This window comes from Sinohyriopsis cumingii, chromosome 10, assembly GCF_028554795.1.
Source record: "Sinohyriopsis cumingii isolate HCF-2022 chromosome 10, ASM2855479v2, whole genome shotgun sequence".
Classification (NCBI taxonomy): domain Eukaryota; kingdom Metazoa; phylum Mollusca; class Bivalvia; order Unionida; family Unionidae; genus Sinohyriopsis; species Sinohyriopsis cumingii.
In genome coordinates, this window is record NC_142970.1 from 121,852,947 (window position 1) to 121,879,777 (window position 26,831).

Sequence of the window (26,831 nt, forward strand, 5' to 3'; positions counted from 1 at the left end):
GTTGTTCTAGGGTTTAACACCATTTTTCAGCACTAGATAGGCTATACATGGCGGCCAGTATAACTGGTGGAGGAAGAACCCTGGAAAAACCCAGCGAAGAACCACCGACCCATGAGAAGCTATTGGCAGGCTTTCTCACGTACCCAGGCTAGCTGAGCCTTGGACTCGAACCCACGCAGACAGAGGTGAGATGGCAGTGATCTGGAACAGTGAGCGCTTTAGACCACTCGGGGCCCCGCATTGTGTAATGAATACAGTTATGAAATGGATCAACAAAGCGAATCCCATATATGCATTTTTGAATCTGAATGTAAAAATATTGAACTGACAGTATTTGCATACATTGCCAATAATCTAGAGTTTGTAATATTTCTTCATGAAATTTTCAGCATACACTAAAAAGGGACACATTTTATAAATGTCAACATAAAATACTTTGACAATTGTTAGTACCAGTTATAACATTAGTACAATTTATAACATTAGTACCACTTATAACAATTGCATGATCTTCCTAACCTTGTTATATCTGAAGGCCTGGAAGCAACTGCTAGTACCATATTTACTGTATATGTTGGGACACCATATTTGTTGGGACACCATCAATTAATTTTAAAAGTAACTTTTTTGTGCACTGTATGTTTTAAGACACATCGTCTTTTCGAGTCATATGTTGTGGGACGCCTTTTACTTCATTTGAAAATTACATGTTGGATAATGCACTTTAACTGAAATTTTATTTTAAAACATAAAACTGTACTCAAGAAAAAACTCTGTATACAATGCAGCATTATCTCATCAACATAACCCTTCTCCTGCAGATGTATCATACATTCTTTCAGTGCATTAATTTTTTTTTAGCTTTCTCGTGCTGTGAAAAATTATTGTTAGAGGCAATGCATCACCTGAAGCAAAAACTGCAAGGACTGAAGTCAGATTTTTTAAACACTCCACCAGTCAAACTAATTCTCACACCTTTAACCCCCATCTTATCATCAGTCTACCCAGTAAAAAAATCAAAGTATATTAGAATTTCATCCAATGATGATATTGTCTGCAAAATCATCTTCTTCTCTTCTGGCCTTCACGAATTCATCAAATGAATTTATTTTCCCTAAATCTTCTGGGACAGCTGTGTCATCAATATCAGTGCACATACTGTGTCACTTTAAAAACTGTTAAATTGTTTCAATTTATTTTCAAAATTCCCTTGAATACCTGTGAAAAGGAACCAAAGTTAGCTTCCTTATCTCAGTCATCTTAGTATATTCCAAAAAAAAAAAATAATCAGCGCACTTAAAAGAATCCAAAGTAGGCTTCTGACATCAGCTTGCTTTGTAATAAAAACCTCTGTATTGACATCCTTTAGAAAAAAGAAAAAAATGGGTCCAAAGTAATTTAAGTTGGCTTCTGAGGTTTGCTTCCTTTGTAACAAAAATACCCTTTGTCTTTGATGTCCTGTCGGTAAGTTCAAACAATGAGTTTACTGCTCGCTGCCAGTTGTGTTTATTCACCACACAGCTTCTATTTGCTTGGCATTAATAGTTATAATTAATACAGACAGGCATTGATGGCTGTAGGTAAATAGTATACCAAGCAATAACTTGCTTTAATGATACTTTCTGTAACCCATGTTATCGAAAAGACTGTCACTTGTACTCGCTTGAATGTATTTTCAAATTACGATTTTTATTTGAGAGATACTGTAATATAGTTGATCTGGATATAATTCAGTCTTAGTTATTTTGCACCTAACACAGTGTCATGCATGAATGGCAGTTGTCTTCAAGTGATCAGCTGATTATTGCCCTCTTGTTTGCAATTTTGTTCAATCCAATTTTCAGTCGAATAACATCTTAAAACCTTTGAGTACAACCAAACATGATTTGTTTCTCAATGTTCATGTCAATGAACAATGTGTTGTGAGTTATCAGATACAGGCGATAAATGGTACAGTATGGAAACCTACACTACATATACGGAGTTCGTGGATATATATGCTCATGATGAAAAATTACAATGAATAAATGAGAACAATACAAAGTGAGTTTCTTTCATTTTATTATCCAGTAAGCATTTTATTAATCTATTTTACTGCAATGTGGAGTGGAGGTGGGTGGGCACAAATGTAGTACAAATTTATTTTGTTTCTTAAGTCTTGGGACATATGACCTAAATGGAAAAAAATGTCACCATATGTTCTGGGACAGGAAAAAAACTGTGCTCTTATTTGTCAAAATATATACGGTAAATACAGTACCACATTAGTACCACTTAAAATATTAGTACCACTTATTAACATTAGTACCACTTATTACATTAGTACCACTCATGACATTCATGCCAATTATTATACTACTACAATGTTTCTTACCTTGCTATAGTACATGAGTGCCTCTTTATATTTTTCAATGATGTCATCTTGTTCCAGAGAAGTACGTACAACACTTTCAGGCAAATCCTGTAGCCCATTGGCGTAGCTATGCTTGATGCTTCCTGTAATAAAATAGAATATCTGATACAAACTCAGTGTTGCAAACTGAGTGCAAACTCACAGCTTTCCTGACAATGTTTTGTCCTATATCCCAAAAGTCTTGAACCTTTGCACTTCCATGTGATTACTTTTTCATTTAAAAAAGAACAGTGAAAAATACAACAACAGTTTTTCGTTAATGAACCTCCATCCATTTCTGTGTTGATGCTAGCAATGGGCATAGTAGCAAAAAAATGCAATAAGGCAATGAAATCATTTAGGTTTATGTTGTAGAGAGAAGTGTTTGATGGCTCTTGATGTAATAAGGCAATGAAATCATTTAGGTTTATGTTGCAGAGAGAAGTGTTTGATGGCTCTTGGTGTAATAAGGCAATGAAATCATTTAGGTTTATGTTTTAGTGAGAAGTGTTTGATGGCTCTTGGTGTAATAAGGCAATGAAATCATTTAGGTTTATGTTTTAGTGAGAAGTGTTTGATGGCTCTTGATGTAATAAGGCAATGAAATCATTTAGGTTTATGTTGTAGAGAGAAGTGTTTGATGGCTCTTGATGTAATAAGGCAATGAAATCATTTAGGTAGAGATAAGTGTTTGATGGCTCTTGGTGTAATAAGGCAATGAAATCATTTAGGTTTATGTTGTAGAGAGAAGTGTTTGATGGCTCTTGATGTAATAAGGCAATGAAATCATTTAGGTAGAGATAAGTGTTTGATGGCTCTTGGTGTAATAAGGCAATGAAATCATTTAGGTTTATGTTGCAGAGAGAAGTGTTTGATGGCTCTTGATGTAATAAGGCAATGAAATCATTTAGGTTTATGTTGCAGAGAGAAGTGTTTGATGGCTCTTGATGTAATAAGGCAATGAAATCATTTAGGTTTATGTTGCAGAGAGAAGTGTTTGATGGCTCTTGATGTAATAAGGCAATGAAATCATTTAGGTTTATGTTGCAGAGAGAAGTGTTTGATAGCTCTTGGTGTAATAAGGCAATGAAATCATTTAGGTTTATGTTGTAGAGAGAAGTGTTTAATGGCTCTTGGTGTAATAAGGCAATGAAATCATTTAGGTTTATGTTGCAGAGAGAAGTGTTTGATGGCTCTTGGTGTAATAAGGCAATGAAATCATTTAGGTTTATGTTTCAGTGAGAAGTGTTTGATGGCTCTTGGTGTATTAAGGCAATGAAATCATTTAGGTTCATGATGTAGAGAGAAGTGTTTAATGGCTCTTGGTGTAATAAGGCAATGAAATCATTTAGGTTTATGTTTCAGTGAGAAGTGTTTGATGGCTCTTGGTGTAATAAGGCAATGAAATCATTTAGGTTTATGTTTCAGTGAGAAGTGTTTGATGGCTCTTGGTGTAATAAGGCAATGAAATCATTTAGGTTTATGTTGTAGAGAGAAGTGTTTGATGGCTCTTGATGTAATAAGGCAATGAAATCATTTAGGTTTATGTTGCAGAGAGAAGTGTTTGATGGCTCTTGATGTAATAAGGCAATGAAATCATTTAGGTTTATGTTGCAGAGAGAAGTGTTTGATAGCTCTTGGTGTAATAAGGCAATGAAATTATTTAGGTTTATGTTGTAGAGAGAAGTGTTTAATGGCTCTTGGTGTAATAAGGCAATGAAATCATTTAGGTTTATGTTGCAGAGAGAAGTGTTTGATGGCTCTTGGTGTAATAAGGCAATGAAATCATTTATGTTTATGTTTCAGTGAGAAGTGTTTGATGGCTCTTGGTGTATTAAGGCAATGAAATCATTTAGGTTCATGATGTAGAGAGAAGTGTTTAATGGCTCTTGGTGTAATAAGGCAATGAAATCATTTAGGTTTATGTTTTAGTGAGAAGTGTTTGATGGCTCTTGGTGTAATAAGGCAATGAAATCATTTATGTTTATGTTTCAGTGAGAAGTGTTTGATGGCTCTTGGTGTAATAAGGCAATGAAATCATTTAGGTTTATGTTGTAGAGAGAAGTGTTTGATGGCTCTTGATGTAATAAGGCAATGAAATCATTTAGGTTTATGTTGCAGAGAGAAGTGTTTGATGGCTCTTGGTGTAATAAGGCAATGAAATCATTTAGGTTTATGTTTCAGTGAGAAGTGTTTGATGGCTCTTGGTGTAATAAGGCAATGAAATCATTTAGGTTCATGATGTAGAGAGAAGTGTTTAATGGCTCTTGGTGTAATAAGGCAATGAAATCATTTAGGTTTATGTTGCAGTGAGAAGTGTTTGATGGCTCTTGGTGTAATAAGGCAATGAAATCATTTAGGTTTATGTTGCAGTGAGAAGTGTTTGATGGCTCTTGGTGTAATAAGGCAATGAAATCATTTAGGTTTATGTTTCAGTGAGAAGTGTTTGATGGCTCTTGGTGTAATAAGGCAATGAAATCATTTAGGCAGAGATAAGTGTTTGATGGCTCTTGGTGTAATAAGGCAATGAAATCATTTAGGTTTATGTTGCAGAGAGAAGTGTTTGATGGCTCTTGATGTAATAAGGCAATGAAATCATTTAGGTAGAGATAAGTGTTTGATGGCTCTTGGTGTAATAAGGCAATGAAATCATTTAGGTTTATGTTGCAGAGAGAAGTGTTTGATGGCTCTTGATGTAATAAGGCAATGAAATCATTTAGGTAGAGATAAGTGTTTGATGGCTCTTGGTGTAATAAGGCAATGAAATCATTTAGGTTTATGTTGCAGAGAGAAGTGTTTGATGGCTCTTGGTGTAATAAGGCAATGAAATCATTTAGGTTTATGTTTTAGTGAGAAGTGTTTGATGGCTCTTGGTGTAATAAGGCAATGAAATCATTTAGGTTTATGTTTTAGTGAGAAGTGTTTGATGGCTCTTGGTGTAATAAGGCAATGAAATCATTTAGGTTTATGTTTCAGTGAGAAGTGTTTGATGGCTCTTGGTGTAATAAGGCAATGAAATCATTTAGGTTTATGTTGCAGAGAGAAGTGTTTGATGGCTCTTGGTGTAATAAGGCAATGAAATCATTTAGGTTCATGATGTAGAGAGAAGTGTTTAATGGCTCTTGGTGTAATAAGGCAATGAAATCATTTAGGTTTATGTTTTAGTGAGAAGTGTTTGATGGCTCTTGGTGTAATAAGGCAATGAAATCATTTAGGTTTATGTTGCAGAGAGAAGTGTTTGATGGCTCTTGGTGTAATAAGGCAATGAAATCATTTAGGTTTATGTTGCAGAGAGAAATGTTTGATGGCTCTTGATGTAATAAGGCAATGAAATCATTTAGGTTTATGTTGCAGAGAGAAGTGTTTGATGGCTCTTGGTGTAATAAGGCAATTAAATCATTTAGGTTTACTTTGTAGAAAGAAGTGTTTGATTGTTCTTGGTGTAATAAGGCAATGAAATCATTTAGGTTTATGTTGCAGAGAGAAGTGTTTGATGGCTCTTGATGTAATAAGGCAATGAAATCATTTAGGTTTATGTTGCAGAGAGAAGTGTTTGATGGCTCTTGATGTAATAAGGCAATGAAATCATTTAGGTTTATGTTGCAGAGAGAAGTGTTTGATGGCTCTTGGTGTAATAAGGCAATGAAATCATTTAGGTTTATGTTACAGAGAGAAGTGTTTGATGGCTCTTGATGTAATAAGGCAATGAAATCATTTAGGTTTATGTTGCAGAGAGAAGTGTTTGATGGCTCTTGGTGTAATAAGGCAATGAAATCATTTAGGTTTACTTTGTAGAAAGAAGTGTTTGATTATTCTTGGTGTAATAAGGCAATGAAATCATTTAGGTTTACTTTGTAGAAAGAAGTGTTTGATTGTTCTTGATGAATAAGGCAAAGAAATCATTAAGTTTTATGTTGCAGAGAGAAGTGTTTGATGGCTCTTAGAGTAAAATAGTTTTTAGGTTACAGCTACCTTTATGGCAAGGAAGATTTAATTTATTCTGAGGTTTAAATAATGACAAAAGGAGGATTTAATTTATTCTGAGGTTTAAATAATGACAAAAGGAAGATTTAATTTATTCTGAGGTTTAAATAATGACAAAAGGAAGATTTAATTTATTCTGAAGTTTAAATAATGACAAAAGGAAGATTTAATTTATTCTGAGGTTTAAATAATGACAAAAGGAAGATTTAATTTATTCTGAGGTTTAAATAATGACAAAAGGAAGATTTAATTTATTCTGAGGTTTAAATACTGACAAAAAGAAGATTTAATTTATTCTGAAATAATGACAAATGGAAGATTTTATTCATTCTGAGGTTTAAATAATGACAAAAGGAAGATTTAATTTATTTTAAGGTTTAAAAATGACAAAAGGAAGATTTAATTTATTCTGAGGTTTAAATAATTACAAAAGGAAGATTTAATTTATTCTAAGGTTTAAAAATGACAAAAGGAAGATTTAATTTATTCTGAGGTTTAAATAATGACAAAAGGAAGATTTAATTTATTCTGAAATAATGACAAAAGGAAGATTTAATTTATTCTGAGGTTTAAATAATGACAAAAGGAAGATTTAATTTATTCTGAGGTTAAAAATGACAAAAGGAAGATTTAATTTATTCTGAGGTTTAAATAATGACAAAAGGAAGATTTAATTTATTCTGAGGTTTAAATAATGACAAAAGATTTAATTTATTCTGAGGTTTAAAAATGACAAAAGAAAGATTTAATTTATTCTGAGGTTTAAAAATGACAAAAGGAAGATTTAATTTATTCTGAGGTTTAAATAATGACAAAAGATTTAATTTATTCTAAGGTTTAAAAATGACAAAAGGAAGATTTAATTTATTCTGAGGTTTAAGTAATTACAAAAGGAAAATTTAATTTATTCTGAGGTTTAAAAATGACAAAAGGAAGATTTAATTTAATCTGAGGTTCAAATAATGACAAAAGGAAGATTTAATTTATTCTGAGGTTTAAAAAAAAGACAAAAGAGAATAAATTTATTCAGATACACAAGTTAACTAATGATTTTTTAGATTGGAAAGAAAAGTAATTCAACAAACATATATATTTATTTATTATAATAATGAGTGTATTCTAAAGTTAGCTGAGGGCAAGATCTGAAACAGAATGGTTCAGGTCTTTTGGGGAAAAACTGATATTCAAACAAGTGTTAAAAACAGAATGGTTCAGGTCTTTTGGGGAAAAACAGATATTCAAACAAGTGTTAAAATTTTCATGAGTTACTTGAGCGCAGGATATAATTTTATTTGAATAATGTAAGGTCAATGAAAAGTGTGATATTACACAGCAGACAACAGAGTGGCAAAGTTGTCAAAACTATCGAAGATTATCTCATTTTTAATAGTGCATTATGTGCTATTATTTTCCTTTGTACCTCAGAAACGTTAAGTGGGGGGAGGACAATGTCCTCTGCCCCAAGGATCATATATGCAGCACAATGGCATAACTATACATGATGCTTACAGGGTTTTTAATAGATATAAAAACTGAAGATTGAGTCAATTGACCCCGACTTTATAATCTCAAAAGTCAAAAATGAAATTTCAACAGTCATTAGTTTTGGGCAGCCATGAATTTACAGCCAGGATTTTGTTCATTATTTGTGGAGCAATCTGATGTTTAAGATTTCTTGCTACATGTTGAACAGAGAGAGAAATGCTTGCAGTGTTTAATATTGTTGTTGTTGTTGTTGTTGTGGGGTTTAACGCCATTTTGCAGCACATGATAGGCTATACATGGCGGCCAGTATTAATGGTGGAGGAAGAACCAGAGAAAACCCCGCAGTGTTTAATAAGTAACAGACAAGCAGATTATGAGACAAAGATGGTAATTCAGACTTCTGTATAAGTGTTTGACTGTCTGTATACATGGTATATTAAAAAAGAAAAAAAGATTATTTTATTCATTATAGTTTTAACTTCTCAACATATTTTTTTAAATCATCTTTTTTCTTTATCATAACCAATTAAATCTGAGCATCATACAACAAACAACAAGGCAGTTTTTTTTATCAAGGATGAATATCACACTTGGTGACTTGGAAAACAATTTTTAATTATATCCTCATATCTAACTCTTTACAAATTTAGCAACAACCACTCTGCATCAAAGTCGAGTAATTTCAAAGCATGAGTGTAAAGTCCAGTAAATTCTTACTGAATTATACAATAATTTAAAAACATAATTTTTTTAAAAAACATTTCACTTATTGAAACAGATTAATTGCTAACACAACAACTAAAATTTCAAGAGACACCACATTTTTCAGTTTGTCTAATTGATTATAATTTGATAGGTAATCAAACAATAATCCAATCAAATCATAATTAATTCCCTCTTCCTGTATCATAAACATCAAAGGTAATTTCGAAACAATATAACCCTGATCCAGTCACACACACCTAAACACATCATCACACTGATTTTACATAGGTGTAATGTTATTGGTCAATAAGGTATACACAGTAGTATAGCTAATGATGACCACTGGTGCAAACAGATTGGTCAATAAGGTATACACAGTAGAATAGCTAATGATGACCACTGGTGCATTTCTTATAGACAGCATGCGCTCAAAAGGAAAGTATGCCAGAGGAAATGCAATGGTAATTAAGACTGATGTTCCAGTCTAAATCAATGTGCATAATCAAAATGCACAGGTTGGAATTTCTATGCTTCAGAAATGGGTCACATTTACATTTCAAGAATCAAAACCCTTGAGTATGCATCTATTGAAAATCCTGGCTTCCTGTATTGATATTTGAAACAATACCAATACTGTCCACTGAAAACATTATTACACTGGTACATTTCATGCGGATGAAGTTCATCATAAAAAGGGCAAATCAATAACAATATAAAAAGTGTCCTCATCATGTGTACATATTACAAGACTTAGCTCCATTTGTCCTCATCATGTGTACATATTATAAAACTTAGCTCCCTTTGTCCTCGTCATGTGTACATATTACAAAACTTAGCTCCCTTTGTCCTCATCATTTGTACATATTACAAGACTTAGCTCCCTTTGTCTTCATTATGGTCTCACTGGATAGTTTCGTATTTTGACACTCCCCTAATTTTTAAGGTAGAAGGCATGAACCTAATTATCACAAGCCTAGCATTTATAAATTCAAACATAAGCTAAATCTATAATGTGGTTCAGATTTACTTTGAGTTAGGCTTGGAAATAGGTTGGCTTGTTGGTGACTGCCTGTCACAGTTAGATTTGCATTGGAGATCAAATGCGTAACTTGGGCTGCAAATGAGCTGTCGACTTGGCTTACGTATTTATGTGTGTCTGCTACAGAGGTAAATATCTAAAAATCTAGATGGTTGAGGGGTGATGAAAAGTATGCTAATTTGTTATAGTACTAGTGAACTTTATTCATGCATAAGGCACATACTGATTCTTTTAGCTGCCTTGTCACAGAAAAATATTCAAAATAGCTATTTCTTGTCAAAAATGAATGTAAAATTTAGGGGTTGGTGGCAGTGTTGGTTCAGTATAAAAATCACCAGTTGCATCAGGAATTAACCTGATTACTGCAGTCAAAATCTCACATGTATGCTTTCTACAAAAATTATTAGTTTGTTTTTATTTGTATCTTCAGTGTAAAATTATTCTCATTTTTCTGTAATTGGTCATCGTCGGATGAAAATTCACCAGATAAACTGTCCAGTGAGACCTTAAGAACCGGTGTCATTTTTTCAGTCTTGTCAAATGTGATTCACTGTGCCATAAATCATATCCTTATTACCTCCATATCTTGAATCTGACATAGTTAGGTATTCCAAACATACACTTCCTACAGATTTGATTGCACTTAATCATAGTAGAAGAAGGGACTTAACTCAACAGTTTTAATGCTACCAGGTATTGCTCCTGATCCATTCTCCTAATGAACAACAAAAGCCTTATAAGTTTCAAGCAAGGTGGTTTAATTGAAGTATTTCACATACCTATTCAGTTTATCAACATTTTCAGTATAAACTTAGTATATTTTCCTAATTTTATGATGATTGCCTTAATTTAATGCTCTTACATCCATATCTACTCATGATGTAATGTTTCAATACATATATTTCATCTTATTTACAGAAATTTAAGTTATAATGACCTGTATATAAGAAGTTCAGGGTTTTATTTTCTTGTAGGCCTCAAGGTGTATGGGATCACACCTGCCAAAGTGATATTGCTAACAGCAGGACAACATCAACAATTTATTGGGAGTCAGACATGCCAATTGTTGTGGAGCTTTCACAGGAACAAATATATCTGCACCAGTTTCATTGAAGTTTTTGGTGAGTTATATTAAATGGATGTCCCTTTTTTACACTGTGTTTTTTCTCCTCCCCTTTTTTACTTTGCATGATTTTCTATTTGCTTTACATTCAGTTCTATGCAGGTGACAATCACTAGCAAAACACACTTCTAAATAGTAGCAACTTCAACAACATTATGTGCCGGCAAGTATGAAAATGATTTAGAGGTGTCCTTCTTAGTGTTCTTAAAATACATTATCCTTGCATATTGTTTTATCAACAGATGGGATAAATATAGGTATAGAATTTCATTGTTTAAGTTTCGTAACTGATGTGGTTCAGTTTACAAATATTGGTCCATACATTTGATGTTACCTGATGAGTTGCCTCCCTTAAGTCTACCTTGGATTTCTCTATTCTAGAATAGATTTGACCTTCTTCATGAAATCAGTGAGAGAGTTCTGGTCAGTTTATATATGCCGTGCATCGTTATTATTCTTTCAAGTACTTGGCATGTACATTCTGCAGCCATTGTACAAGAAATTCAGCTTGGCTTCTTTTGCATCTTTTATTCACTACTATTTCAGATTGCATGAAGAGTTGTATTATTTGTGCTCTCAGATATCTCTGATATCACCAGGCACTAACAAGACAAGGTGTATTAGCTATGAAAAATGATGAAACTGACATAATATAAAGAAATTGTATGTTTCAGAGGCTAAAGTAATACATGAAGTATGAAGCTGTCTCATAGCTGTTGCTCTGTTTGATAGCTTTTGGTCATCGATAAATTCAATAAATCATAGGAAACAAACAATTTTGATTTTCAAACTTCTGAAGGTTGCGTTTTATTTAGAATTGGTCAAAGTTTTGAAACTAAGAAGATTTTACCTTAATCAGACTGCTATTTGAATTCTTAAGGTCTCACTGGATAGTTTCGTATTTTGACATACCCCTAATTATTAAGGTAGAAGGCATGAACCTAATTATCACAAGCCTAGCATTTATAAATTCACACATAAGCTAAATCTATAATGTGGTTCAGATTTACTTTGAGTTAGGCTTGGAAATAGGTTGGCTTGTTGGTGACTGCCTGTCACAGTTAGATTTGCATTGGAGATCAAATGCGTAACTTGGGCTGCAAATGAGCTGTCGACTTGGCTTACGTATTTATGTGTGTCTGCTACAGAGGTAAATATCTAAAAATCTAGATGGTTGAGGGTGATGAAAAGTATGCTAATTTGTTATAGTACTAGTGAACTTTATTCATGCATAAGGCACATACTGATTCTTTTAGCTGCCTTGTCACAGAAAAATATTCAAAATAGCTATTTCTTGTCAAAAATGAATGTAAAATTTAGGGGTTGGTGGCAGTGTTGGTTCAGTATAAAAACCACCAGTTGCATCAGGAATTAACCTGATTACTGCAGTCAAAATCTCACATGTATGCTTTCTACAAAAATCATTAGTTTGTTTTTATTTGTATCTTCAGTGTAAAATTATTCTCATTTTTCTGTAATTGGTCATTGTCGGATGAAAATTCACCAGATAAACTGTCCAGTGAGACCTATGTGTTCACATTACAAGACTTAGCTCCCTTTGTTTTCATAATGTTTACACATTACATGACTTAGCTCCCTTGACTCTCTTTGTCCCTATTTAGAGCTCTTCAGTTTAGAGGAGAACTGTCCAAATATTGTCACAATGGAAAAGCAGATGTTAGATTTGTTTGAGACTGTGTGCATCTGTGTGTGATTTGGATTTTTAACGTAGCTTTAATAATTTTTCAGACATATCGCTATGATGTCTGCAGTGTGGCAGTTTATAGTGATGTGTAGCACTGGGGCATCATGCCGCAGACATGTAGCATGATGTCCAACCCAGTCACATTATTCTGACACCAGGCCGACATGTCCTAACACTAACCTCTTAATGCTGAGCATCAAGCAAGGCAGCTGTTAGTATAATTTTTATAAGTTTTTGGTATGACTCACTGGGGATCAAACCCATGACCTCCTGCATCTGAGGCAGATGCTTTAATGCTTGAGACTGATTTATCCCATAAAGTTATGTTGTGCGGTGACATCAGACATACTTGGTGTCTATATATAGTGACACCAGGCATACATGGTGTCTATATATGGTGATACCAGGCATACATTGTGTCTATGTACAGTGATACCAGACATACATGGTGTCTATGTACAGTGACACTAGACCTTCATGGTGTCTATGTACAGTTACACCAGACATACATGGTGTCTATGCACACTGACACCAGCATACATGGTGTCTATGTACAGTGATACCAGGCATGCATGGTGTCTATGTACCATGATACCAGGCATACATGGTGTCTATGTACAGTGATACCAGGCATACATGGTGTCTATGTACAGTGATACCAGACATACATGGTGTCTATGTACAGTGACACCTGACCTTCATGGTGTTTATGTACAGTTACACCAGACATACATGGTGTCTATGTACAGTGACACCAGACATACATGGTGTCTATGTACAGTGACACCAGACATACATGGTGTCTATGTACAGTGACACCAGGCATACGTGGTGTCTATGTACAGTGATACCAGGCATACATGGTGTCTATGTACATGACACCAGACCTTCATAGTGTTATGTATACCAGACATACACAGTGTATATGTACAGTTACAACAGACATATATAGTGCCTATGTATGACAATACCAGACATATATGGCATCTATGCATGGTGACAACAGACATACATGGTGTCTATGTATAGTGACACCGTACATACATCGTATTTGTGTACAGTCACACCAGATATTGTGTATATGTACAGTGACACCAAACATACATGGTGTGAATGTATAATGACATCAAACATACATGATGTCTATGCATGGTGTCATCAGACATACATGGTGTCTATGTAAGGTGACATCAGACATACATGGTGTCTATGTACGGTGACATCAGACATACATGGTGTCTATGTACGGTGACATCAGACATACATGGTGTCTATGTACGGCGACATCAGACATACATGGTGTCTACATACGGTGACATCAGACATACATGGTGTCTATGTACGGAGACAGAATTTGAGGATGTTCTATGTGGGTTGGTTTTGGTCTTACAAATGCTATTCTGTAAAGCCCACAAACCTTGAACAAACTATTGAACTTAAATCAGTAAGCAAACAATGTTTTTGGTCTTCCTCTTTAATTCACAGTGTTAATGAACCTTAGAACCAATAAGCTTCTTTCTGACTCAAGGTGAAAGCCATCCACAGACTTTGTGACTTTGTACATGGTGGTCAAGAATGGTCATTTGTTATTCTGTCAAGGTGAAAGCCATCCACAGACTTTGTGACTTTGTACATGGTGGTCAAGAATGGCCATTCGTTATTCTATCATGGTGAAAGCCATCCACAGACTTTGTACATAGTGGTCAAGAATGGCCATTTGTTATTCTCTTAGTCATGGACCATTGACCTTTTGACACCAAAACTGATAGAAAATTCTCCCTTACACCAAGTTTGAACCACAAAATTTGGCAACTGAAGATGGTGCAAAACTAGAGTAATTGTCCAGAAACTAAATTGGCAACAGGTCACTGGATGAACAGCATCGTAACATAATACACAAAATAGGTCAATGGATGGACGGACATAATACACTCAACGTTAGGGCAGACATATACAACTAAAATTTAACGGAAACCAGTATTTAAGGCTGAGTAGAGCTAACAAAATTAAGAGTCAAGATAAAAAAAACTGGATTCAAAATAATAATTAAGGATAAGTAAAAGATATTTTTGTGAAACAGACTTTAGAACAAAGAATGAAAGATAATAAAACCTAAGTCAATGTACAACATGCTTCCATAACAGGTGTTAAATAATATATGTGGGTCTCCAATCAGAACAAGGTAACACAGATAAAGGATGGTAGGAACACGTACCTGTTCTAACTTTACCATCTACAACAGTAGTACTTCTGACACTAACAAGGTAACTCAGATGAAGGATGGTAGGAATACATACCTGTTCTAACTTTACCATCTACAACAGTAGTACTTCTGACACTAACAAGGTAACTCAGATGAAGGATGGTAGGAATACATACCTGTTCTAACTTTACCATCTACAACAGTAGTACTTCTGACACTAACAAGGTAACTCAGATGAAGGATGGTAGGAATACATACCTGTTCTAACTTTACCATCTACAACAGTAGTACTTCTGACACTAAAAGACTGGTTCCTCCTCAGGCTGGGACCCTGGGATCTCGGGTATGTCACTATAACTGAAGCTGCACACAAGCCTTCATAGCAAGCTACAAAGTTAAATTACGGAATGTTTAGTTCTTTAAAAAAAGACTAACATATATATATATATATATATATATTGCTGAATTCCTATTGTTTCTGGAGAGCCAACAAGTCTCATTCCTGAACCACAAAACACAAGAGCTAGTAATCCAGTGTACAGGTATCATGCCTAAAACCCAACAGACACTAGGATGGTGGGTATGGGCTACCATATAAAAAAAATCAAGTAGCCCCATGAATTTATATATAATAATAGGCTTTGTTGTATATAAAGTTTTTTCTTTAGATCTGCTTTTAACATCTGTGACTTTGGAGCCCAATATCAATGGAGTTCTTCTTGGACTAAAGAAAATGAATGTACTAAAAAACAGTAACCTTGTTTTTTTTCCTGGACTAAGAATTCCAGTTATCATCCAGAAATTAAATACATAAGGACTCTATTTTTAGCAAAAGTAAGTTTTATTTACTGGTTTCCATGGTTTCCCTTTCATGTATAACTGTATGAAAAAGTAAACATACACAATATTCATATCTCTGTTAAGTTGAATTTGAATATAACGTAAATTTGCTGGTTACGAAAGTAATGAGTTCCCACAGCTAATTATCAGCAGTATAATCACATATTCTGTGACAGAGTTGTAAGCATGTGTGATTTAAATATAGAACAAAAAATCAAAAGGCATGATAGTCATTTATTTTATTTTTATTTCGCTATTCAGTAGTAATTTACAAGTTCTTAAAATTCAGTTGTATTCTGACACTAGACAGAATCACATCATTTTGATAAGTGTATGCATTTTTGAAAAAATATATTTTGGTGTTTACAAAACATTCAGAAATGATTCCCTTTCCTATCTGTCATTTGGAGTAATACATGTATATAAATATATTTCTAAATAAAAAGTCATAACGTCAATAATGTCTGATGAAACAATAATGAAATCCATTGAAATCAATGCTGATTTTGCATTTATCACTACAATACGTTATGCTCCAATTATGGAAGCCGTACTTCTGAGTTCAATTTAATGGCTAAAATTATAACAATATAATGGAGTACTTAACAGAGTGTGGTACTTGTAACGGTTTCAGAGGATATACCGCCAAAAATAAAACACTAAATTTTGCACACACAAAATAAAACACTATCGCACTGGGGGAAGGGATATGCTGATAATGCTGATGTCCCAAAATAGGTCCATGAATGTTATAAGTTTCAGAAACACTAATATAATGATATCTTACTAAAATAAAGTTCTTGTAATTATGGATTTTTTTTAAAAACTGTTAAACACAAAGCCATAACACAGCACAGTGCAATCTGGGACTAACCAAAATTTACCTGTAGTATTTTCAACTTTTGAAAAACAAAAAATATGAGTTTAAGTGTATAGCTTTAAGACAGTTTTTTCTAATTATTTTAACCTTGAAATTTCATACTTAATTGTGAATGAGCTTCATGCATGCATACATGTGGCATTACACATGCATCCATGTACACGTGACATTGCATATGCATGCACACCTGAAACACTACACTCACATCCATGCACACATGACACTACACACATATCCATGTACACATGTGATATTACACATGCATGCACACCTGAAACACTACACTCACATCCATGCACACATGTGACACTACACACACATCCATGTACACATGTAACATTACACATGCACGCCCACCTGAAACACTACACTCACATCCATGCACACGTGACATTACACACACATCCATGTACACATGTAACATTACACATGCACGCACACCTGAAACACTACACTCACATCCATGCACACGTGACACTACACACAAATCCATGTACACGTGATATTACACATGCACGCACACCTGAAACACTACACTCACATCCATGCACACATGTGACACTACACACATATCCATGTACACATGTAACATTACACATGCACGCCCACCTGAAACACTACACTCACATCCATGCACACGTGACACTACACACACATCCATGTACACATGCAGGAATAAAAACAACCAGATGCAGAATTTTCATTTGACACCAGCAACAATGCCATGAAAAGAGCAATGTCTATGCCATCCCTAACAAGACCTCAGTAAGACAAGTTGATATTTTTCTGTAAGTTAGACCAACTTTCAGTAAGGTGTAACAAAATAACATGTAATGATATTGTCAAGATGGAAAGCATGAACATAATAAGTTTAGGAGATACAGTGATATTAAAAATTATATTCAACCAAAAAGTTTGTAAAGTACACTGCGACCTTAATTACCTTTAATATAGTTTGCACAAACTGCAGTTCCAAATTATATGGAACTCAATGGCTTCTTGCCATCTCTCAACTTGATATAATCTTTTGACTTTTCAGTTTTCATATGGAGACGACCATTTGCCGCCAAGAGACATACTCAAATCAATACAAGATGTCCAGTAACATAATTGTTGCCATTCCCACTTTCTTTTCCCAAGATTCAGAATATTCCTTTTATTCTTTGTGCTATTAAACTTTTTAAGAGACTAACTGACCAAACTTATTTGAACATGTATCATTCGTCAGATACAAAATTTAGAAAGTTCTATAAGCAACAGTCTTATCAGACAAACATTTTTCCATGAAAAATTGTATGCAGTTTAAACCATCTGAGATACAAATTCCATGAAAAACTGTATGCAGTTTAAACCATCTGAGATATAAATTCCATGAAATACTGTATGCAGTTTAAACCATCTCAAGTACATTTTCCATGAAAAACTGTATGCAGTTTAAACCATCTGAGATACATTTTCATTAAATCTGTATGCAGTTTAAACCATCTGAGGTACATTTTCCTTGAAAAACTGTATGCAGTTTAAACCATTTCAGGTACTAATCTACAGTTAGTCTGGTTATTTGACCAACTCCACTTAATATGAAACCTGATTGAATGAAACCTGCACAAGCCATAGTTTGGATTTTACCATAACAAATGTATTTCTTTAATTTTTGCTATTATTCCATAAGTCTGTACTTTAAGGGTCACTGTAAGGGTCTGCTGGTCTGCTATGCTTTGCAAGCTAGACAAAGACGCATTCCTTGGACAGGAAACTAAATGACCACCATTAACCTTCTGGAGTTTCTATTACATACAAAATCTACCATCCATATGTGTACATGACTTACCTCCCATCCATAGCCAGTCATTGACTGGTTTCAGAATGTCTAATGCTGTATTGTAGTGTAGCATGGCTTCCCCTGGCAAACCAGCCTGAAGACAAAAATCAGCTAAATGTTTCCTCAAACGACCTTGACATTTCTTCTTGTACGATCTAAAAGAAAAACTTTTGTAAGTATGTGACTCATCTGGTTTATGTTTGATAACAATGCTATACTAATGCCTTTTATAAAAGCGCTACACTAATGCCTTTGATAAGAATGCTATACTAATGCCTTTAATAAGAATGCTTTATGAATGCCTCTGCTAAGAATGCTTTATTAATGCCTTTGATAAGAATGTTATAATAATGCCTTTGATAAGAATGCTATATTAATGCCTCTGATAAGAATGCTATATTAATGCCTTTAATAAGAATGCTTTATCAATGTCTTTGATAAGAATGCTATGCCAATGCCTTTGATAAGAATGCTATACTAATGCCTTTGATAAGAATGCTTTATTAATGCCTTTGATATGAATGCTGTATTTAATGCCTTTGATATGAATGCTATATTAATGCCTTTGATAGGAATGCTATATTTAATACCTTTGATATGAATGCTATATTAATGCCTTTGATAGGAATGCTGCACTAATGCCTTTGATATGCATGCTATGTTAATGCCTTTGACAGGAATGCTATATTTAATGCCTTTGATATGAATGCTATGTTAATGCCTTTGATAGGAATGCTATATTTAATGCCTTTGATAGGAATGCTATATTAATGCATTTGATATGAATGCTATATTAATGCCTTTGATAGGAATGCTATATTAATGCCTTTGATATGAATGCTATATTTAATGCCTTTGATATGAATGCTATACTAATGCCTTTAATAAGAATGCTATATTAATGCCTCTGATAAGAATGCTATACTAATGCCTTTGATAACAATGCTATAATAATGCCTTTGATAAGAATGCTATACTAATGCCTTTGAAAGGAATGCCATATTTAATGCCTTTGATAGGAATGCTATATTAATGCCTTTGATATCAATGCTATATTTAATGCCTTTGATATGAATGCTATACTAATGCCTTTAATAAGAATGCTATATTAATGCCTCTGATAAGAATGCTATACTAATGCCTTTGATAACAATGCTATAATGCCGTTGATAAGAATGCTATACTAATGCCTTTGATAACAATGATATACTAATGCCTTTGATAAGAATGCTATACTAATGCCTTTAATATGAATGCTATATATTAATGCCTTTGATAAGAATGCTATGTTAATGCCTTTGATAGGAATGCTATATTTAATGCCTTTGATAGGAATGCTATATTTAATGCCTTTGATATGAATGCTATATTAATGCCTTTGATAGGAATGCTATACTAATGCCTTTAATATGAATGCTATATATTAATGCCTTTGATAAGAATGCTATGTTAATGCCTTTGATAGGAATGCTACATTTAATCCCTTTGATAGGAATGCTATATTTAATGCCTTTGATAGGAATGCTATATTAATGCCTTTGATAGGAATGCTATATTTAATGCCTTTGATATGAATGCTATACTAATGCCTTTAATAAGAATGCTATATTAATGCCTCTGATAAGAATGCTATTCTAATGCCTTTGATAACAATGCTATAATAATGCCTTTGATAAGAATGCTATACTAATGCCTTTGATAGGAATGCTATATTAATGCCTTTGATAAGAATGCTATACTAATGCCTTTGATAACAATGCTATAATAATGCCTTTAATATGAATGCTATATTAATGCCTTTGATAGGAATGCTATATTAATGCCTTTGATAGGAATGCTATATTAATGCCTTTGATATGAATGCTATTCTAATGCCTTTGATAACAATGCTATAATAATGCCTTTGATAAGAATGCTATACTAATGCCTTTGATAAGAATGCTATAATAATGCCTTTGATAACAATGCTATATTAATGCCTTTAATATGAATGCTATTCTAATGCCTTTGATAACAATGCTATAATAATGCCTTTGATAAGAATGCTATATTAATGCCTTTGATAGGAATGCTATATTAATGCCTTTGATAAGAATGCTATACTAATGCCTTTAATAAGAATGCTATATTAATGCCTCTGATAAGAATGCTATTCTAATGCCTTTGATAACAATGCTATAATAATGCCTTTGATAAGAATGCTATACTAATGCCTTTGATATGAATGCTATATTAATGCCTTTGATAGGAATGCTATACTAATGCCTTTAATATGAATGCTATATATTAATGCCTTTGATAAGAATGCTATGTTAATGCCTTTGATAGGAATGCTACATTTAATCCCTTTGATAGGAATGCTATATTTAATGCCTTTGATAGGAATGCTATATTAATGCCTTTGATAGGAATGCTATATTTAATGCCTTTGATATGAATGCTATCCTAATGCCTTTAATAAGAATGCTATATTAATGCCTCTGATAAGAATGCTATTCTAATGCCTTTGATAACAATGCTATAATAATGCCTTTGATAACAATGCTATAATAATGCCTTTGATATGAATGCTATACTAATGCCGTTGATAAGAATGCTATACTAATGCCTTTGATAACAATGATATACTAATGCCTTTGATAAGAATGCTATACTAATGCCTTTAATATGAATGCTATATATTAATGCCTTTGATAACAATGATATACTAATGCCTTTGATAAGAATGCTATACTAATGCCTTTAATATGAATGCTATATATTAATGCCTTTGATAAGAATGCTTTATTAATGCCTTGATAAGAATGCTATACTAATGCCTTTGATAGGAATGCTATACTAATGCCTTTAATATGAATGCTATATATTAATGCCTTTGATAAGAATGCTTTATTAATGCCTTTGATATGAATGCTATACTAATGCCTTTGATAGGAATATACTAATGCCTTTAATATGAATGCTATATATTAATGCCTTTGATATGAATGCTATACTAATGCCTTTGATATGATTGGCGAGCATTCCGCCAAAATTTCAATCCGTCTAGCGTTAGTAAGGTCTTCGTACTATAACAACAATTGCAAACATTTCTACCTTTATCCCATTTTCAGCACAAGATAGGCTATACATGGAGGCCAGTATTAGTGGTGGAGGAAGAACCTGGGAAAAGCCCTGACAGAACCACTGACCAACGAGAAGCTACTGGCAGGCTTTCTCACATACCCACATAGGCCGAACCTGAGACTCGAACCCACACAGAGGTGAGATGGCAGTGATCCATAACGGTGAGCACTTTAGACTACTCGGCCACTCAGGAGCCCGTTTAAGTTTGTAAGTGGGTTGTTACTGTGCATGGTGGGATAGAATTGTAAGTTTGTAATTGGGATGTTGCTATGGCAGGATAATTCTGTAAGTATGTAATTGGGATGTTGCTATGGCAGGATAATTCTGTAACTTTGTAACTGGGATGTTGCTATGGCAGGATAATTCTGTAAGTTTGTAACTGGGATGTTGCTATGGCAGGATATTCTGTAAGTTTGTAACTGGGATGTTGCTATGGCAGGATAATTCTGTAAGTTTGTAACTGGAATGTTGCTATGGCAGGATAATTCTGTAAATTTGTAATTGGGATTGGATATTTGTTTCACAGGTACTATGTTACTATATATTGGGCTGTAATAGTTTCATTAACAGCTTAAGATGGTGGAATTCTGATTGATCCTTATTATAGCCCATATGTTTGGTTTTTAAATCCACTAAATGTGGCAAAGTTTTAACACTGTGGTGGTTGGTCACATGTGTGGCAAAGTTTTAACACTGTAGTAGTTGGTCTAATGTGTGGCAAAATTTTAACACTGTAGTAGTTGGTCTAATGCATGGCAAAATTTTAACACTGTAGTAGTTGGTCTAATGTGTGGCAAAATTTTAACACTGTAGTAGTTGGTCTAATGTGTAGCAAAATTTTAACACTGTAGTAGTTGGTCTAATGTGTAGCAAAATGTTAACACTGTAGTAGTTGGTCTAATGTGTGGCAAAATTTATTTGAATCAAATGAACTATGAATGACTCCACTTTCAAGATACCAAGTGTAAGTTAATTCAGGCAGTAACAATCCTTGAGACATGGATCACTAAAACACAGCAAAGAATATTAGAAAACAATTAGTTTACATTCAACAAAACTATATACTTGCTAGCATCTATGATTTTCATTATATCCATTTTAGTCTGGAAAGCTTACGCTGTCTTTTTTTGGAAGAAATGCAAAGATATTTGGCTTATTACTTACTTTGCATCAGTATCGACACCGATGTAATCCTTTTTTTCAAATGGGGCACACAGCAGCTGCATTTTGTCAGCTCGTTCAAAGGACCTGTCAAGTCTCTTTCCATCCAGAACAAAGAATATGGATGTAATAAACTCCTTCAGTTTCTCATCCATGTCGGGACTTTTGCTTATGCTAGGAAAGAATATAACCTCTGAACCTGTGCTCTCTTTTGAAAAGCTGTTACTGTGTGTCCGTATAACAGTTTCCCTTGTTTCATTTTCCTCTAGTACAACATTGCCTTCTAAATCAACAATGTCCTGCACTGTACACTCATTATCATTATCAATATGTGTCGCATTTTCATTATCTTGGGCAATGGAGTTTTTCCTGCAAATTTCACTTTCATTGTCAGAAAGCGGTGAACCATCTGAGTTCATACCAAGCACGATGAGTCTTGAATTATACAAAGTACAGGCATAATCCTCCTTGTCCTTTTTGTAGCTTTCAAATAACGATTCAAACTGGGCCTGTGTTGAGCATTTACCGACTGATATCAAGCCCAAGGCTTTACGATGAGCCTGAAACTCACCCCACTCATTACACTCAAGAGGATAGTACCGTTTGTACCGCACCCATACCGTTCGCCGTTGTCCTGGTATATTAATACACTGACTGCGTTGGATTCTTTCCCATGTAGCATGAAATTCCTTGGTGGAAATTTGTGTACCAATCTGATGAACTAATACAAGAAGACTCTGATGATCTTCCGCCGTCTGAGAATAGTCGATGATATTCATGATGTTAGGAAGGCATCGATATCACAGAACAATGGTAAGTTTCATATCTGAAGCTCAGATTCTTTTTGCCCATCTGTCTTCTACACAGTGACTGTATCTGAAATAAGCAGAATTCACAAATGACCAATTCATCATCAACAAACCAACTTTATTGCACAATACTGATTCCTACTGTATATATTCACTCACAAGTAAGGTCCATATTCACTCACAAGTACGTTCATATCCACTCACAAGTCAAATCCATATTAACTCACAAGTCAAGTTCCATATTCACTCACAAGTATGGTCCATATTCACTCACAAGTAAGGTCCATATTCACTTACAAGTCCATATTAACTCACAAGTCAGGTCTATATTCACTCACAAGTTAGGTCCATATTCACTTACATGTCAAGTCCATTATAACTCACAAGCCAGGTTCCATATTCACTTGCAAATCAGGTCCATATTCACGCACAAATCAAATCCATATTAAATCACAAGTCAGGTCCATATTCACTCACAGGTCAGGTCCATATTCACTCACAAGTCAGGTCAATAATCACTCACAAGTCCATATTCACTCACAAGTCAGATCTATATTCACTCACAAGCAAGGTCCATATTCACTTACAAGTCAAGTCCATATTAACTCACAAGTCAGGTCTATATTCACTCACAAGTAAGGTGCATATTCACTTACAAGTCAAGTCCATATTAATTCACAAGTCAGGTTCCATATTCACTTACAAATCAGGTCCATATTCACTCACAAGTCAAATCCATATTAACTCACAAGTCAGGTCCATATTCACTCACAGGTCAGGTCCATATTCACTCACAAGTAAAGTCCATATTCACTCACAAGTCAAGTCCATATTAACTCACATGTTAGGTCTCTATTCACTCAGAAGTAAGGTTCATATTCACTTCCAAGTCAAGTACATATTAACTCACAAGTAAGGTCCATATTCACTCATGTCAAGTCCATATTATCTCACAAGACAGGTCCATATTCACTCACTAGTCAGGTTAACTCACAAGTTAGGTCCATATTCACTCACAAGTCAGGTCCATATTCACCATGACATTATCTAGCATCACGACATTATATCTAGCAACATAAAGCATGATATTATCTGGCACCATGACATCATCAGACACCTTGACATTATCTGGCACCATGACATATCTAGTACAACATTATCTGGCACCATGACATCATCTAGCACAACATTATCTGGCACCATGACATCATCTAGCACAACATTATCTGGCACCATGACATCATCTAGCACAACATTATCTGGCACCATGACATCATCTAGCACAACATTATCTGGCACCATGACATCATCTAGCACAACATTATCTGGCACCATGACATCATCAAGCATGATGACATTATCAGGCACATCATCTAGCACCATGACATCAATTAAAACCATGACATCTAGCACAGTGACATCATCTAGCAACATAATGTTATCTAGTACCATAACATTATTTAGCACCATGACTTTATCTAGCACATATTATCTAGCACCATGATATTATCTAGCACCATGACTTTATCTAGCACCATGATATTATCTAGCACCTGACACCTAGCACAATTTTATCAAGACTGAGACATTATTTAGCACCATGACATTATTTGGCACCAAGATATCATCTAGCACAATGACATCTTCCAGCACCATCACACCATGCCATCATCTAGAATCATGATATCATAATAATAAGGCCATGACTGTTTGCATGACAGTTTTGTATATGATTTGTAAAAAAGTCTGCACATGGTTACCATGTATATAATTTACATAAAGCTATTTTCACTGCTGATTAGCAATGTGACAACAAGCTTATTTCACACAGTCCCATAGCAATGTGACAACAAGCTTAATTCACATAGAACCATAGCAATGTGACAACAAGCTTAATTGACAAAGTCCCATAGCAATGTTACAACAACAAGCTTAATTCACATAGAACCACAGCAATGTGAGAACAAGCTTAATTCACACAGAACCATAGCAATGTGAGAACAACAAGCTTAATTCACATGGTCCCATAGCAATGTGACAACAACAGCTTAATTCACAAAGTCCCATAGCAATGTGAGAGCAACAAGCTTAATTCACATAGAACCATAGCAATGTGAGAACAACAAGCTTAATTCACACAGTCCCATAGCAATGTGACAACAACAAGCTTAATTCACAAAGTCCCATAGCAATGTGAGAGCAACAAGCTTAATTCACACAGTCACAGAGCAATGTGAGAACAACACGGTTTAATTCACACAATCCCATAGCAATGTGAGAACAACATGCTTAATTCACACAGTCCCATAACAATGTGAGAACAACAAGCCTAATTCACATAGTCGCATAGCAATGTGATAGCAACAAGCTTAATTCACAGTCCCATAGCAATGTGAGAACAAGAACCCTAATTCACAGTCGCATAGCAATGTGAGAACAACAAGCTTAATTCACAGTCACATAGCAATGTGAGAACAACAAGCTTAATTCACACAGTCCCATGGCAATGTGAGAACAACAAGCTTACTTCACAATCACATAGCAATGTGAGAACAAGCTAAGTTCACATAGAACCATAGCAATGTGAGAACAACAAGCTTAATTCACACAGTCCCATAGCAATGTGAGAACAACAAGCTTAATTCACAGTCGCATTGCAATGTGAGAACAACAAGCTTAATTCACACAGTCACATAGCAATGTGATAACAACAAGCTTAATTCACATAGTCCCATAGCAATGTGAGAACAACAAGCCTAATTCACATAGCAGTCACATAATGTGACAACAAGCTTAATTCACATAGTCCCATAGCAGTGAGATCAACAAGCTTAATTCACATATCAGTCTCATATCAATGTGAAAACAAGCCTAATTCACACAGAAGTCTCATAGCAATGTGAGAACAACCAGCCTAATTCACATATCAGTCTCATATCAATGTGAAAACAAGCCTAATTCACACAGCAGTCTCATAGTAATGTGAGAACAACAAGACTAATTCACATAGCAGTTTCATACATGGTGTTGTGACTCTTCCCTACAAAATTTAAGAACATCTTATACGAGTCATATAAATATAATTAACCATAATGACTTGCAAACAATGGTTAATGTGTAGAGGAATTTCCTTGTCTACCATCACTAGCTATAAATCATTTCCATCTCTACCATAACTGGCTATAAATCATATCTCCATGTCTACCACAACTAGCTATAAATCATATTTCTATGTCTACCACCACTAGCTATAAATCATATTTCCATGTCTACCACTACTGGCTATAAATCATATTTCTATGTCATACACTACTAGCTATAAATCATATTTCCTTGTAACTGTTAATTATATACATGTAATCATTTTCTAAGAAGATGACCAGTTAATGTTTATCTGTCTACAAACAAAAGTTCTAAATTTGTAAATGCAAATTTTCCAGGTGGCATAACTTTAATTATAAAATATGTAAACCCTTCAAAAATGAAATTCTGGCTTAAAAGAAAATCTCAGTCTCCCCCCACCTCCATCACCTGTTAACCCTTTACCTCATGCAAGC

At 34.3% G+C, this 26,831-nt stretch overlaps 1 protein-coding gene across 1 annotated transcript in view; it reads right to left on the reverse strand.

Annotated features, from left to right (window-relative positions):
* Nucleotides 1–26,831, reverse strand: part of LOC149791122 (trafficking protein particle complex subunit 9-like) — a 225,865-nt gene that overhangs the window by 194,178 nt on the left and 4,856 nt on the right. The window contains exons 2-5 of the mRNA XM_089973044.1: nucleotides 22,469–23,341; nucleotides 18,188–18,333; nucleotides 14,895–15,023; nucleotides 2,375–2,496 (exon numbers count right to left, since the gene is read on the reverse strand). Of these exons, the coding sequence (XP_089829170.1) occupies nucleotides 2,375–2,496; nucleotides 14,895–15,023; nucleotides 18,188–18,333; nucleotides 22,469–23,244 (1,173 nt within the window). The 5' untranslated portion in view covers nucleotides 23,245–23,341. The remainder of the gene's footprint in view (nucleotides 1–2,374; nucleotides 2,497–14,894; nucleotides 15,024–18,187; nucleotides 18,334–22,468; nucleotides 23,342–26,831) is intronic.